This window comes from Tenrec ecaudatus, chromosome 16 (genome assembly GCF_050624435.1).
Source record: "Tenrec ecaudatus isolate mTenEca1 chromosome 16, mTenEca1.hap1, whole genome shotgun sequence".
Lineage (NCBI taxonomy): Eukaryota > Metazoa > Chordata > Mammalia > Afrosoricida > Tenrecidae > Tenrec > Tenrec ecaudatus.
Window position 1 is genome coordinate 17,605,646 of NC_134545.1, and position 13,962 is coordinate 17,619,607.

General features: G+C 56.7%; 1 protein-coding gene across 4 annotated transcripts in view; it reads left to right on the plus strand.

The window, feature by feature from the left end:
* The window catches only part of SSH1 (slingshot protein phosphatase 1), a 59,727-nt gene that overhangs the window by 34,329 nt on the left and 11,436 nt on the right, over positions 1 to 13,962 (plus strand). For all 4 annotated transcript variants that reach the window (XM_075534443.1, XM_075534444.1, XM_075534445.1 and 1 more), the window contains 7 exons: positions 391 to 459; positions 1,278 to 1,343; positions 4,441 to 4,635; positions 5,874 to 5,967; positions 6,974 to 7,102; positions 10,633 to 10,679; positions 12,129 to 12,275. In XM_075534443.1, coding sequence (XP_075390558.1) covers positions 391 to 459; positions 1,278 to 1,343; positions 4,441 to 4,635; positions 5,874 to 5,967; positions 6,974 to 7,102; positions 10,633 to 10,679; positions 12,129 to 12,275 — 747 coding nt within the window. The remainder of the gene's footprint in view (positions 1 to 390; positions 460 to 1,277; positions 1,344 to 4,440; positions 4,636 to 5,873; positions 5,968 to 6,973; positions 7,103 to 10,632; positions 10,680 to 12,128; positions 12,276 to 13,962) is intronic.

Consider the following 13,962-nt stretch of genomic DNA (forward strand, 5'->3'; position numbering starts at 1 on the left):
GGAGTCTAGGGCGAGGTGCTGAGTGAAGGAGCGACGTGAGGGGCCTTGTGGGAACAGGAGAGGGTAGGTGGCCACGAGCATGGACCTAATGATGCCCCAGCCACGTCTTGAAAAGGCCAGGGGCCATCCGGCAAGTTCAGAGGTGGAAGCAGAACAGGAACATAGGTAGAAGAGTCTTTCGGGCAGATGGATAGAAGCAAACAAAGCCACAGCCACGCATGACATTGGTGGCCATGGGTCTTGTCCAGGGCCCGTCACTGAGCTGACCAGCTGCTGGTAACAGCATGCATGTTAGTAGACGGATTAAAAGAGGAGACGCTTAATGGCCGGAGCCGACATTTCCTTCACGACCCTCTCCCAACGCGATGTGTCTGTCTTTCTCACCGGCAGTAAGAGCTGTACCATCGGCATGGTGCTGCGGCTGTGGAGCGACACCAAGATCCACCTGGACGGAGATGGGTAAGCAGAGTCTTAGAAGGTTCTTTCAGACTTGGGCTGGCCCAGGCCACACACACACACACACCCCTTCCCCCCCACCCCGGGCAGCGAAAGCGACAATACCAACCTCCTGATGGGTGCCTCAGACAGGCTACAGAGCCCAGCCCGTTGCCGCTGAGGCAGTTCCGACTCACGATGGCCCTGTGCCCACCGAGCAGAACGGCCTCCAAGGGCCTTCCTGGTCGCGTCTCGGTGGGCGCAGATCACCAGGTGTTGCTTCGGCAGAGCAGCTGGTAGTTAGCAGCCCGAGCCGCACATTGGAGGGTAAACCGTGGACATCGTATCAGGGGGAGGTGTGAAGGCAGTCTGTCCAGCAGAGCTCCGGAGAAGCCGTCGGGTGCGTGGCGCTCACTCCTTGACCTGGACGGGAGGTTCCTAGTGGCAGAAAGCACATGTACTCAGCCCTCTGCGGGCAGGTACATGTGGACAGGTATCGAGAGATTTCAGGCTCCACCTGAAGCTTCCCCCCAAAACTCACTGCCGTGGAGTTGACACCAACTCATAGCTCCCAATAGGACACGGTGGAACTGTCCCTGTGGGCTTCCAAAACAGTAAAGCTGGGGTGTTGGGGCGGGGAGGAAGGAAGAAGGGATACTGTCATGTCACATGCTGCCCTTCATCCCCTCACCTGCTGCTGGGCCTTCAGCCTCTGGTGGCAGTCCCATGGGCAGGTGTGAAGCGGGTCTCCATGACTTCGTGGAGACACGTGTTCCCTGGGGGCCTGGAGGAACGTCCGTTGTCTCACCCGCTGCCTTTGCTTCTTGTGTCTCCACCCCCAGCGGCTTCAGCGTGAGCACAGCGGGGAGGTTGCACATTTTTAAGCCCGTGTCCGTCCAGGCCATGTGGTAAGTGGGGCTCCGGGGCACGGCCATCCCTTCTTAGAAACGCCTCCTGCTTGGAAACCCACCCAGGTGCAGGCTTTTTACACACACACACCTGACTGTGTGTGCTACCGAGGGGCTGTGACTGGACACCAGGCCACCGGTAATTCACATACTGGCAGGGTCACCCAGGGTGGACAGGCTTCCTTGGAGTGTCCAGGAGAAGGCAGGCTAGGAAAAAAGGCCTGGAGGTCCGCTTCTGAAATTTGGCCGACCCAATATTTCCCAGCGTTCTCTGTTCCACCTCTCTTCTTGATTCTCTGCGTGCTCACACCCACTGCGATGGCTACACAGACCGCGCCGGCAGCCTTCATGCTGAGAGGGTTTATTAAGGACGGAATGCCCATGAGAAACGCTCAGGGTTGACTGCTCATGAGGACTCAAGTTACAAAGTTCTGTCAAGTCAGCTAGCAGATGCCCAAAGGGCAAACCACACCGCCTTAGCCTCAGCCTGGAGGCACGCCGCTCCACTTCTGTGGGTCAGCAAGTCCAGTGTCCTGGATGCCCAGAGGCAGCCCACTCCTCCAGCCAGCCTCCTGCACAAAAGCACTCGGCTCCACTTGCTCCCTGGGATGGGAAGGCCACCACCGTGCTCCGTGCTCTGCCTCCTGTTTCTGCCGCTCCTCCGATGCTACAGCTGTCATCTGGATCCAGGAGGGTCACTGCGCAGGGAGCTCGGGTCCAAGCGACATGCTCCACTCCTGGTTCTTGCTGGTCGTACGATTCCCCCCTCCTGCTTCTCAGAGGGCTCATTTTATCCCCAGCAGGATGACACTGCAGGGATTCCTGTCCCAGTGACTCACAGACGAATCCTATCAGTATCTTCCCCCACCTGCTTACCAGAGCAGGGAACCAGGGTGGGGTGGGAGTTAGAGACTTTGGTCAGAAGAGCCGCCTTAATGATTAAACAATCGAGGAGGCAGCGGGCGCCGGTGGATTCAGTGGCATGACGCTGGCAGTGGGCCCTGGCAGCCTTTGCTCCATGATTTGCGGGGCCCGTCGTGAGTTGGAACAGCTTTGACAGTGTTCAACACCAGCAGCCCCGCTCCTGCGGACGAGCTGTCACCCAGATAAAAGCCACACGTGTCACTGCCACTGGCAGTGCAGAGGCCTGTCTTCTCGGCAGTGGAGGAAACTGCACAAAGCATCTAGGGAGGGAGAAGGTGGGCACAGTCCCTGCCCTTGTGGGGCGAACAGTCTGTTGTGGAAGGTGGCTGTGAACCCCAGCCCAGCTGTGTTAGTCCAGGTTGATACTCATAGAGAAACGAGTCCAGAGACACTCATGTGTAAGAGAGAACTTCATATCAAGAAGTAATTATATATCAGGAAAACATCCCAGCCCGATCCAGATCAAGTCCATAAGTTCAATATTAGCCCACAAATTCCTCTTCAGACTCACGCAGCGCATGCAATGATGCTGAATGCAGGAAGATCACAGGCCAGTGGGTGGGTGGAAAGTCCCATGGGTCCAATGGCAGTGGACACATTTCCAGGGCTCTGGCTACCATCAGCGTGGCTCCATGTGGCTTGGCCACAGGAATGGTGATGCAAGAGAGAGTGTGTCCCACGGGCCTCGAGGGAGGAAGCAAAGAAATCCCAGGATCCTCATGAGAAGGCCACGCCCACAAGGAGGGAATCACCAGGCTGTGGCCTGATTGACAGGCTAGACTCCACCCCTTCATTCTTATTTCTCAAGTGGACATGAAGTGGTGTGACTGCCACACCAGCCCTGCACTACATGCAGGGACAGCACCCAGGAGGATGCTCACACCACAGGGGGCCAGGATCCAGAGCGTTGCCATCGGGGGACCCCAGCAAGGTGAGGCCCCCACGGGAACAGGACTCCTGGTTCAGGTAGCTGTGGCGGGGGAGGGGAGGACCCAGCGCCTCCCTGTCTCCTCTCCTCCTGACAACATAGCTGTGACATACCAGCTCCTGCAGCGACACGCCAGCCCCGCGGCCTGCCCTATGGCACAACACCTGATGAGACGAGTTCCCTAAGTTTTCCAAGGCCACCCTCTGCCACCCTGGAGTCACGTCTCACCCACCCCCGGCCACGGAGGAAACATTCAGCCCAGGCTTCTTTCACATGTGGAGGCAGAGCGAGAGCATCCAGTCGACCCTTCCTACTTGCCGCCTCTGCTGGTCTCCCCAACCCGCCGCGCCTCCACAAGACGTCTCCCGAGGTGGGTGTCTGTCTCAGCGAGTTTCTGGAAACCCGTGTCCGCAGAGAACTAAGCACCAGCATGCTCATTAGAGTGTCTGAGAGCGCAGACAGTTAAGTGCCCGGCAGTAAGCCAGAAGAAGGCTGGCGTTTGAACCCGCCTTTGAGATGGCGCGGAAGACTGTCCCGAGACCCTGGCAACCCCGCAGAACCGTTGGACACGCGGTTGCCGAGAGGAGGGCCCAGCGGTTGTGCGGTGGATGTGGAGAGAGGACATTTTAGACGGCGGTAAATGACTGCTGTGTACTGAAGATTCTTCCTTTCAATGGTTTGGCTTCCTCTTGGGCCCTCTGCTGAAGGGAACCACGGGACCATGGACAGCTGCAACATAAACCATGGCCACCGAGTGGGTGCCCACACACGGCGCCCCTACAGGACACAGTAAAACTGACCCTATGGGCTTCCAAGGCTGTGAATCGCTCCAGGACCAGACAGCCTCATTGTTGCTCCTCGGAGCAGCTTGTGAGTTTGAACCGTCAACCCTGCGCTGAGCAGCCCACCGCTTGCCCTCCAGAGCCACCAGGCTTCTTCACCTTCAGGAAACACTCGCCACACCCACTGCCATCCAGTCGATTCCACCTCACTTCGGCCCAACTTCAAGAGAGTGGCTAGATCTTACTTCTTTGACATGAAATGACCAGGGGGAGTTAGGAAGTTCTCTGGTACACCCCACCCCACCCCCTCCATTGTAGAAGGTCCTGCCCATGCTCCAACTCACTGGCTGTGTCAGCTGGCAAGGGTCAGCTTAAGCGGGCAGGAACGGGGGGATCAGCACCTCATGCCCTGCCTACCCTCCTCGTGCCTCCCAGGCCTGAGCCTCTGGCCTCCTCCCCGCAGGTCCGCCCTGCAGGTCCTGCACAAGGCCTGCGAAGTGGCCCGGAGACACAACTACTTCCCCGGCGGCGTGGCCCTCATCTGGGCCACCTACTACGAGAGCTGCATCGGCTCCGAGCAGAGCTGTATCAACGAGTGGAACGCCATGCAGGACCTGGAGTCCACGCGGCCTGACTCCCCAGCCCTGTTTGTGGACAAGTAAGTGCGCCGAGCCCTTCCCCGGCGAGCACCGCTGTGCCCGAGCCTTGAGCCTGCCGGTCCAGCTGTACACCTCAGAGGCCGCTGAGAATCAACCGAGGTTTCTGACCCCAGGCCCAGGGGCTGTCTTTTAACGGCACGGAGGGTCTGTGACACCCCCTCGTCCCCCAATTAGAATCCTAGGCAAATTTGTGGGAAGCAGCTCCAGAGCTCGCATCTGATTCTCCGAGCGCTGCGGGGCCCCTACTACCCGGCTCGGGGCCGGCGTGGTTACCCGCGGACTGCTAAAAGCGAGGTCAGCAGTTCGAAACCACCAAGTGCTCCCCGGAGAAAGAGGAAGCTCTCTACTCCCTTAAAGCCGCGACGGTCTGAGAATCCGCAGGAACCGCTCTGCCCCGCCCTTACAGGGTCCTCAGCTCGGTGGCAGTGAGTTTGGTTTGGGGGTTTTGCTGAACAGAAGGTGGGCTTTCCAGACACCGTCCGTCCAGTGGCGTCTCAGAAGAAAGCCCTGACAGTGTGCTTTGGAAAGAGCTGGAAAACGCTGCCATCGAGTCAGTGCTGGCTCCTAGGGATCTGATAGGACAGGGGAGCAGAATCGCCCCCGTGGAGCTTCAAGACTGTTGCTCTTCCAGGAGCAGAAAGCCTCGTCTTCCAACTGCCGACTGTGGTTTCCAACTGCCGACCTTGCGGTTAGCCACCCAACTACACCACCAAGGCTCCTGAAATAATGACAATCTCTCCATAACTGAGAGCTTTTCAAAAAGAGCCATTGGTGGTGCGACGGAGCCCACTTCCACATGGGGCTCCTCCAGAACTGGAACCGGAATGCAATTCGGAGTGCGGGGGTGGGGGCAGCTTCAATGAGGAAAGGCTGCCCCAAAGCCACTGGGTGCAAGAGCCTAAGAGAAACGAGGCGGCCCAGGGAGAAGTAAGCAACCTCTGAATCTCAGAAGGGGTGTTGTGTAGAAAGAGGGCTGGTTACCTTGCTTTCTGCTGGCCCTTCCCGTGCCCGCTGCCGCCAGAGCTCCAGACCTGGGCCTGTCCTGCTCTGCTCCCCACTGCACTGACCTCTGAGGGTGTTCCGCCCTTGCCCTGCCCAGCCTGAGCTCACATAGAGGAATCGGCTCCACCTGCCCAGGCCACACGCTCTGCAGACTCAAGCGCCCCTGGGCTCCGCCAGCTCTGCCCGCAGGCTCTCCTCCGTCCACTGTGCTTCCCTCATGGGCATCTCTTTGCAGGCCAACAGAAGGGGCAAGGACAGAGCGCCTCATCAAAGCCAAACTCCGAAGCATCATGATGAGCCAGGACCTAGAGAATGTGACCTCCAAAGAAGTAAGGAGCTTACCTGCCCAGTCTCCACCTGCCCTGTTCCCAGGAGCCTGGCGGGAGCATGCCCAGCCTCCACCACTCCCCTTTGTACCCCCCAGCTCGCCCAGGGCCACTGCTGCTTTCCACTCGGGCAGCAGGCTCAGCAGAGAGCACAGAGGCCCAGGGTCAGGCTCTGGCTTCCCCGAGCCTCGCTCATCGACGTTCGTGGCCGTGCACTCAATGGGCTGCTGACAGCAAGGTCAGCACTTCAAAACTACCAGCCGCTCCACGGGAGAAAGATGAGGCTTTCTGTTCCCATAAAGCTGTACAGCTTCAGAAGCCCACAGAGGCAGCTCTACCCTGCCCCGTAAGGTTCCTCCTCTGCAGGGAGAAAGTAAGAACCCTGGTGGTGTAGTCGATTACTTGTTGAACTGCAAACTACGAGGTCGGCAGTTCGAAACCACTGGCCGCTGAGAGAGAGAGAGAGAGAGAAAGGCAAGGCTTTTTCACTCCTGTAAAGAATTCCAACCTCGGAAACCCGCAGGGGCAGTTCTACCCTGTCCTCTAGGGTCGCTGTGTCGGAATCGTCTGGACGGCAGTGAGGGTTTTGTTTTTTAAAAAGATGATTTTATCGGGGCTTTTATAGCATTGTATCCAGCATATTTGTACATATGTTGCCAGCATCCTTTTCTAAACATTTACTTTCTGTTTGAGCCCTTTGGGTTTGCTCTTTTGAGGGAAGGAAACTTCCAGGAATCAAAACGTATTAGGAGTTAGAGACTTTGTCTGATTTGTAATCCGCTTCCCACGGGCGGGTTTGATTTCAGCAGAGTGGCCTGGGTGCCCCCCTCCTGGGCTCCCACACACACACACCACCCCGTCCCGGTGTGTCGGAATGAGAAAGGGGCTTACTCCGGATGAGTTAGACAGGTTTTGTGGACAGACTGCTCGGGCGGTGACTTTCACTCCTTGTGGATGGACCGCGGCTCCCTGTAACCGATCGTTTCCCCCACCCCTCCCACCCCGGCAGATCCGCAACGTGCTAGAGCAGCAGATGAACTGCAACCTGAAGGAGTTCAAGGAATTCATCGACAATGAGATGCTGCTGATCCTGGGCCAGATGGACAAGCCCTCCCTGATCTTCGATCATCTCTATCTCGTAAGAGGCGCCCCGGGGCAGTGTCTGGTTTGGGGAGTGCCCGGCCCCCATGGTTTGCAGCTGGCCGTGAGTGAGAGGGAAAGCAAGCGGGCTTGAGACTCCGGCTCCTGGAGGCCTTGGTCTCCATTCTTTGGGGGCCCCACCCACCGACCCTCTCCTCCAGCCAGATGTGGGAGAGGTGGCGTCCAGCTGTTGGAAAGCTGTTTGTCACCGCCAGCTGGTCACAGGCCTCAGGCTCTTTCACCCGCCAGGGGCCCAGCCCATGGCCTCCAAACCATGAAAATCTGCCATCCCGGTGATCCCGACTTATCCTACCCCTGCAGGACAGAGGCCTGCCTCTGTGGGCTTCCGAGAAGGCTGTTAATCCTAACGAAAGCAGAAAGCTCACCGTTCTCCCGCAGAGGAGCTGGTGGTTTCGAACTGCTGACCTTGTGGTTAGCAGCCCATTGTTTAACCCACTGTGCCATCAGGGCCCCTTCCCAAACAGCAGAGGAAGGATAAAACACACCTGGTTACCAGAGTTATCAAACTCACTGCCATCGAGTTGATTCCAGCTCATAGAGACCCTCTGGGAGAGGGTAGAACTGCCCCCTCTGGGCTTCTAAGTCTGTAAACTCTTTATTGGCACAGACAACCTCATCATTTCTCCCATGGAGCACCTGGTGGTTTCAAACTGCTGACCTAGTGGTTAGCAGCCCACTGTGTTACCACGGAGCCACCAGGGCCCTTAGAAGTAGGCCCAGGCTTCCTGAAAGATGAGAAAGAATAAGGGGACATAGGAAACAGCTGAGACGCAACTTCCCCTGGGACTTGTCCAGCCAGCCAGTGCCTCCCTCCCTGCTCCAGTCCCAGAGCCAGCAGTAGGCGCAGGCCTGGTGCTGAAACGGGAAACGGCGGGGAGGGGACAGGAGGGGGGGAGGTGAGGGCATCACAGCGAGTCCCCTCACCTCCATCCCCCGTGCAGATTCCATGAATGCCGTAAATCTTCATACAAGAGAGGCCGAGGTGGAAGCCAACCCTTACCCCTTGTCCTCCCCACTCAGTGCCTCACGGCCCTTTACAGGGACTCAGCAAGGGACAGGGTCCAAATGCAGCTTCGGTCTGTGGGAGCCCTGCTCCTCAGCAGTGTCTAAGGTGCTGGGGGTGCTAACCAGAAGGAGGGCCGTTTGCGTCCCTGGCTTAAAAAAAAACCAAACGACCAAACTCAAAGCAAACCCACTGCCACCGAGTCAGTCCCGATTCACAGCCACGCTGTGTGAACTTTTAAAGGTGGTGAATCTTGACGGGAAAAGACAGCTTCATCTTAATCCCGGGAGCAGCTGGTGGGTTTGAACCACTCACCTTAAGAGAGGAAGCCCAAGGCTTACCCCACAGCACCACCAAGTCTCCATCACTAATGACCACGCTAAACTCACTGCCACCCTCTGGGTCAGGGTGGAACGGACCCTGTGGCTTCCCGAGACTCAGTCTGCAGGAGTAGGAAGCCACGTCTTTCTCTTGTGTCCGCCGTGATTATTGGAGGGAAGATTGCTTCCGGGGCGGGGGGGGGGAGTTGAGGAAGCCTGTGTGCTGCTGAAGACCTGAGAGGGTTCTCTCTACAGGAAGTAGCTGATCCCTCTCCAAACGCACGTGGGCCCGGATAGGGCCACGCAGAGGGGCAGGTATGGGATGTCCCTAGAGCCAACTGGTTAAGAGCTCAACTGGTCAGTTTGAATTCCCCCCCCCACCTCAGAAGACAGGCCACAAAGCCTGTGGAGCAAGCTCTACGCTGCATTCACGGGGTTACCAAAGTTGGAATTGACTCTGTGACAAATAGGGGGCGGGGGGGTGGAGTGCGGAGAGAATTATCCACGTAACTGCATGGTCAGTAGTTTGAAACCACCATTGGCTTCTCGGGAGGAAAAACAGACTGGTTCCCACAAAGAGAGACAGGGCCAGTTCTACCCTGTCTTAGAGGGTCCCTGTGAGTGGGAACTGACCCGACAACAGGGAGTCTATGATGGGAACACGTGGCTCTGAAGCGCACTCTGGGTACCCCACCCCCACCACCCCTACTGAGGCCTGTGCCCTGGAGACAGCTGCTCTGCCCTCCTCCCCACCACTAGGTGGTGGTCACAGCACGAAGGCCCGCAGCCCTCGAGCAGCACCCCAGTCCTGGCTCTTTCGGTCACTTTTTCCATGAGAGATACTAAAGGAATGTGTGTGTTTGGGCCACTCCCTAACCAGGGAAGCCCGGCAGCCCAGCAATCCCCAAGGTCTGTGGGTGCCCAGGATGACCCCATAGCTCTGTAGGGCCGGCTCCTGGCACGCCCTGTGAGCAGGGGGCCCTTTCTCTTGCCTGCCTGTGTGCCCCCAGCACCCCCAAACGGACATTGCTCCCTGATGATGTCATTTCCGCAGCATGCACCAAGAGAGCACACAGTGCATGGGAGTTTGGGACTCTGAGCAAATCCACTAGAAAAAAACAGCGAGCATTCTCAGTCCACTGGGTCAGAGGTCTCCCCTCCCATGGCGGCTTCCTGGAGTGTCGTTGTGGGTCAGCAGTGGGATCAGTCCTCAATTTGGGTTCGTAACCTTAACTTCTTCGAAAGAAGGAAAGAAAGAAGCAAATGTATCAGGAAAAAGAAAGAGGATGAAGTATCAGACTGGCCCAGCTGGTTTAGTATCCTGCCTTTTTTATTTTTTAATTGCTTTCATTACGGGCCATCTCTCCAATGTCATCACGGAGTCTCAGGAAGCGTGATTTGATGCTTCCAGCCGATGGGTTAGGAGTCCGAGCAGAGTAGTGAGTTATGTATGCATTGGGCTGCTAACCACAGGGTCAGCGGTTTGAAACCACCAGCCCCTGGGAGGGAGAACGATAAGGCTTGCTACCCCTGTAAACAGTCCCGGTCTCAGACACCCACCGAGGCAGCTCTGCTCCGTCCTGTGGGGTCGCGCCGAGTGCCACATCCTGTGGATGGGTCATCGCTTGGGGTACCGATTTCCTCTCGCTGGACCTTCCGGCGGCTGTCCCTGTTTGTCCCTGTGATAAGTAGCCTTCCCCACATCCTCGTTCGCACCCCGCTGTGGGGGTGGGGGCGGTTTCCTGGGGGACATTGCAGCGCGTGGGTCAGAGGTGGCGGGCTTTTTTAACATGACCCCAGACCACTTCCCAGAACCCGCCCAGCGGGTCCCCTGTTGGCTCATGGCAGGTGAAAGTGCCTCTTTCCTGAGTGGGATGGGAGAGGTCATTGCCCCCGGCCCTGGGACCACAGTGGCAACTCAGGACAGGAAGGAAGAGATAGGGAGCGGGTTTTCCGGAACCTTCTCCACCTCGGGGGCCCAAAGGCTAGCAAAGGCCTGCCTTCTTCCTGCTGTCCACCTCACAGGCTGCAGCCAATGGCCCGTCTCACCCTAGGGGCCTCCCGCAGCAGGCATCCTCTGTCCCTGAGGCCACTGCCCCTGTGATGCCACCCCCAACAGGCAGCCACCATAAGGCCAGCATGGGACACTCACAGACCCTCTGTCCTCTGTCCCCCCTCCCCCAGGGCTCCGAGTGGAACGCATCCAACCTGGAGGAGCTGCAGGGCTCAGGGTGAGTCGGTCAGTCTTCTCTGTCTCCCCACTCACTCTCCCAGGCAGCCCCCCTGGGGACCCCCTGTCTCTCAAATGGCTTCCAGGGCTGATTTGCATCTCAAAACAGCTGGGGTTCCAGATGCCACCTCCTGAATAATTCAAGCAATGAGGTCGGCAGCGTGCATGTCTGTCACAGAGGCTGCGTTTACATCACCCCAGATTGGGACAGACAGCCCGAAAGGTGATTGGCCGGGCAAGAACCCCCACCATGGCCCGTGGGGCTGAGTGCCTGACTTGGACTCCTGGACTGCTCCCTCTGCTGAGCAGACCTGGCCAGGCCTAGGAGGGAATCTTGACTCGGAAGATGTGGCGCAGCCCACGGACTGTCCTGTCCGTCTTCGCCTGAGCATTCATGAGGCCCAGCCGCCCCGATTGTTTGACTCCAGACCTTCAAAACCAGATGGATGTCTGGACATTTCTTTTTAAAAAAAAATAATAAACAACTACAACCCAGCCACAAAATCCCTGTCCTGTGGGTCTGACATGACGGCCTTCTCAAATTACTATGTTGAAAAATCAAGACTAAACAAACCTTAAAATACATCTCGTGAGCGGCCGGTTACAGGAGCTCTTGAGATGTCGGAGGATGAGACTGTGGACATTCCCTGCCTTGCTGGGGATGAATGAATAAATGCCTGGACACAGGTCTTCACGGAGCCCTGGTGGTGCAGTGCTGAAGCGCTTGGCTGCCGACTGGAGGGTTGTGGTTAGGACCCAGCACCTGGCTGCTCCGTGGGAGAAAGACAAGATGGGGCCTCTGCTTCCCCGGAAAACCCGGCCTGTAGGTCGGCTGGGAGTCGGGTTTTCAGAGGTCTCATAACACGATCGATTTGAAGTGGTCTGTGGTGGAAGCAGAAGCACTGCTCCAAGTTAGAAAAGCACCCAGCGGGCGAGCGTGGACCCTCTCGGAGATTTCCTGACAGTGTTCCCGTCTGCCCCGCGTCTGGCAGGCCTTCATGCCGTTCCCAAGGATCTAAGTCATGGATGGGCACCCTCTCCTGTGTAATGCCTTAAAAGAAGAGGCTCTGCTCTACAGCAGCTCTAGACCTCATTCACCGGGAAGTCCGAAGCGCTCAGGAGGCTGGGCACTGACAGGTTCATTTCATCTCCAGCGTCAGCATTGCTCTGCAATACCTTGAAACGATTTTTTTCATCAGTGTCTTTTAAGATAGAAAGTGGGGTTTTCTTTCGTGTATGTATACCGCATCCTCATGGTACATTTAGAATAAACTCAACAGGAAGCTGATTACTAAGCAGTAGCCCCACCCCACCCCATGATCCTGTGAATGATTTTGCTGCCTTTTTTTTCTCTGCTTTTTCTTTGGGGGGGGGGGGGGCTCTGTCATCCCTGGTTCTGATTCTCCAAAGTTGTTTGGTGTGTGTCTGTTTGTGTTTTCCCTCATTGCAGCGTTGACTACATTTTGAATGTAACCCGCGAAATCGATAATTTCTTCCCTGGCTTATTTGCGTACCACAATATCCGCGTCTACGACGAGGAGACCACAGACCTCCTCGCCCACTGGAACGAAGCGTATCACTTTATAAACAAAGCTAAGTAAGTGGAGAGAACAGCAGAAGTAAGATACTGCAGTGGTTCTCTGGAGAAGCAGGAGGCAAGACGAGTGAGAGAGTGAGTGAGTGAGTGAGTGAGTGAGTGAGTGAGTGAGTGAGTGGAGTGAGTGAGTGAGTGAGTGGGTGGGTGGGTGGAAAGTGGGTCACACAGTTGTAGGAGCAGTTAAGTCCAGGCTACTTCAAGTTTGTACATCAGGTGTCAAACCAAAGGCTCTTCTTGACTCGGATAGTTGCCAGGGCTGGGAACCAGGAAGCTGACGCAAGAGGCAAGAGGACAAAGTAGGAAGACCAAAGCCTGTGGATGCCGAGGTTGATGAGCAGAACAGGCCTTAGGCTCTGATAGCTCCCAGGGTCGGCAGGCAATAGGGCAGGCCATTGGCTTTGGTCAAAGACCCAAAGGTAGATGCAGCAGATAGAGGATCCACAGCATCTCTATCTATATTCATACATCTATATATATGTATATATATGAAGTAAGCCACACCCCCAAGAGACATCATCAAGTTGGGAGTGACCTGCCTAAGGGTGGCACTCTACCCCAGTCTTCCCACAACTGCTTGCTAGGTAGGGCAGATCCCATCCTGACATTATGTTAGAGCACATGGGGGGGCGGGGAGAGGGGCCTTACTGTCAAACTACTAAAGGCCCTGGCTTAGCCAAGCTGACATAGAACCTAACTATCACAGACACAGATGGGTTGATGTCAAGTGGACAGCAGTGAATGGTGGTCCCAGAGCCCAAAGTCTCTTGGCTTGAAGGGGCTTCCATGGCTGCCAGGCCTGTGACCTCAGAGTTGTTGGTCATCCAGATGCTGAGCCTTAGTCTGGTGACAGTCCCGTCATCAGCGCTGGCTCCGGGCAGGGATCTGATACCCAGTGGACACTCTCAGGAGCTCGCTCCCGGGGGGATCTGCCGAGCCAAAAGAGGGAGAAAGGAGATAACTGGCCTGGACAAGGGCCTAGAGTACCTGTGGGACTGCTTTTCCCAGAGAAACGTGTCCCCAGCCAATGCCAAATCCTGTGTGGCCTGCTGTCCCTGGCTGAGTCAGTACAGCCAAATTCCTGCTGGTGGACAAAGGGACACAGACACCTTCCACCATTCCCAGCTGCTTTGGGTCTTCACACACACACCCCCATCTCCCCACCCCCCTTCTGCTACATTAGATCGGGAGTAGGAAGCACTAAGTCTTGTGAGAAATGCCACCTCATCCTGAGACCTGGGGGGGGGCTGGGGGGGCCACTGTCGGCCTGGGGCCTAGGGAACCGGCTTGTTGCCCCTAGCAGGTGGGCTGCTGCTATTGTCAGTCGACAGGCTGGTGGGTCTCCCCACTGCCCAAAGCATTAATTCCATGGGGGGCCAAGTGGAGTCTCGTTGGTCAGCAATTTGAAACATCCACTGTTCCACGAGAGAGATTTGCATTGCATGCCAGTAAAGATCAACAGTCTCGCTGGGAAGCCCACGGGAGCAGCTCGACCCCATCCTAAAGGGGTTTGAGTTTCTGAGCCCAGAACAGAGTCTCGTCCCATCATACTGGAACAAGTCATGTCCAGAGATACACTGCACCCCAGGCCTCGCCCTGTCTGTTCAGTCAGCCACCCTTGGGCCAGTACCACTTCCTTACAATACCCTATCAGCCCCATCTGCTCCAGCTGGCTCCGCGCAGGCTTGGC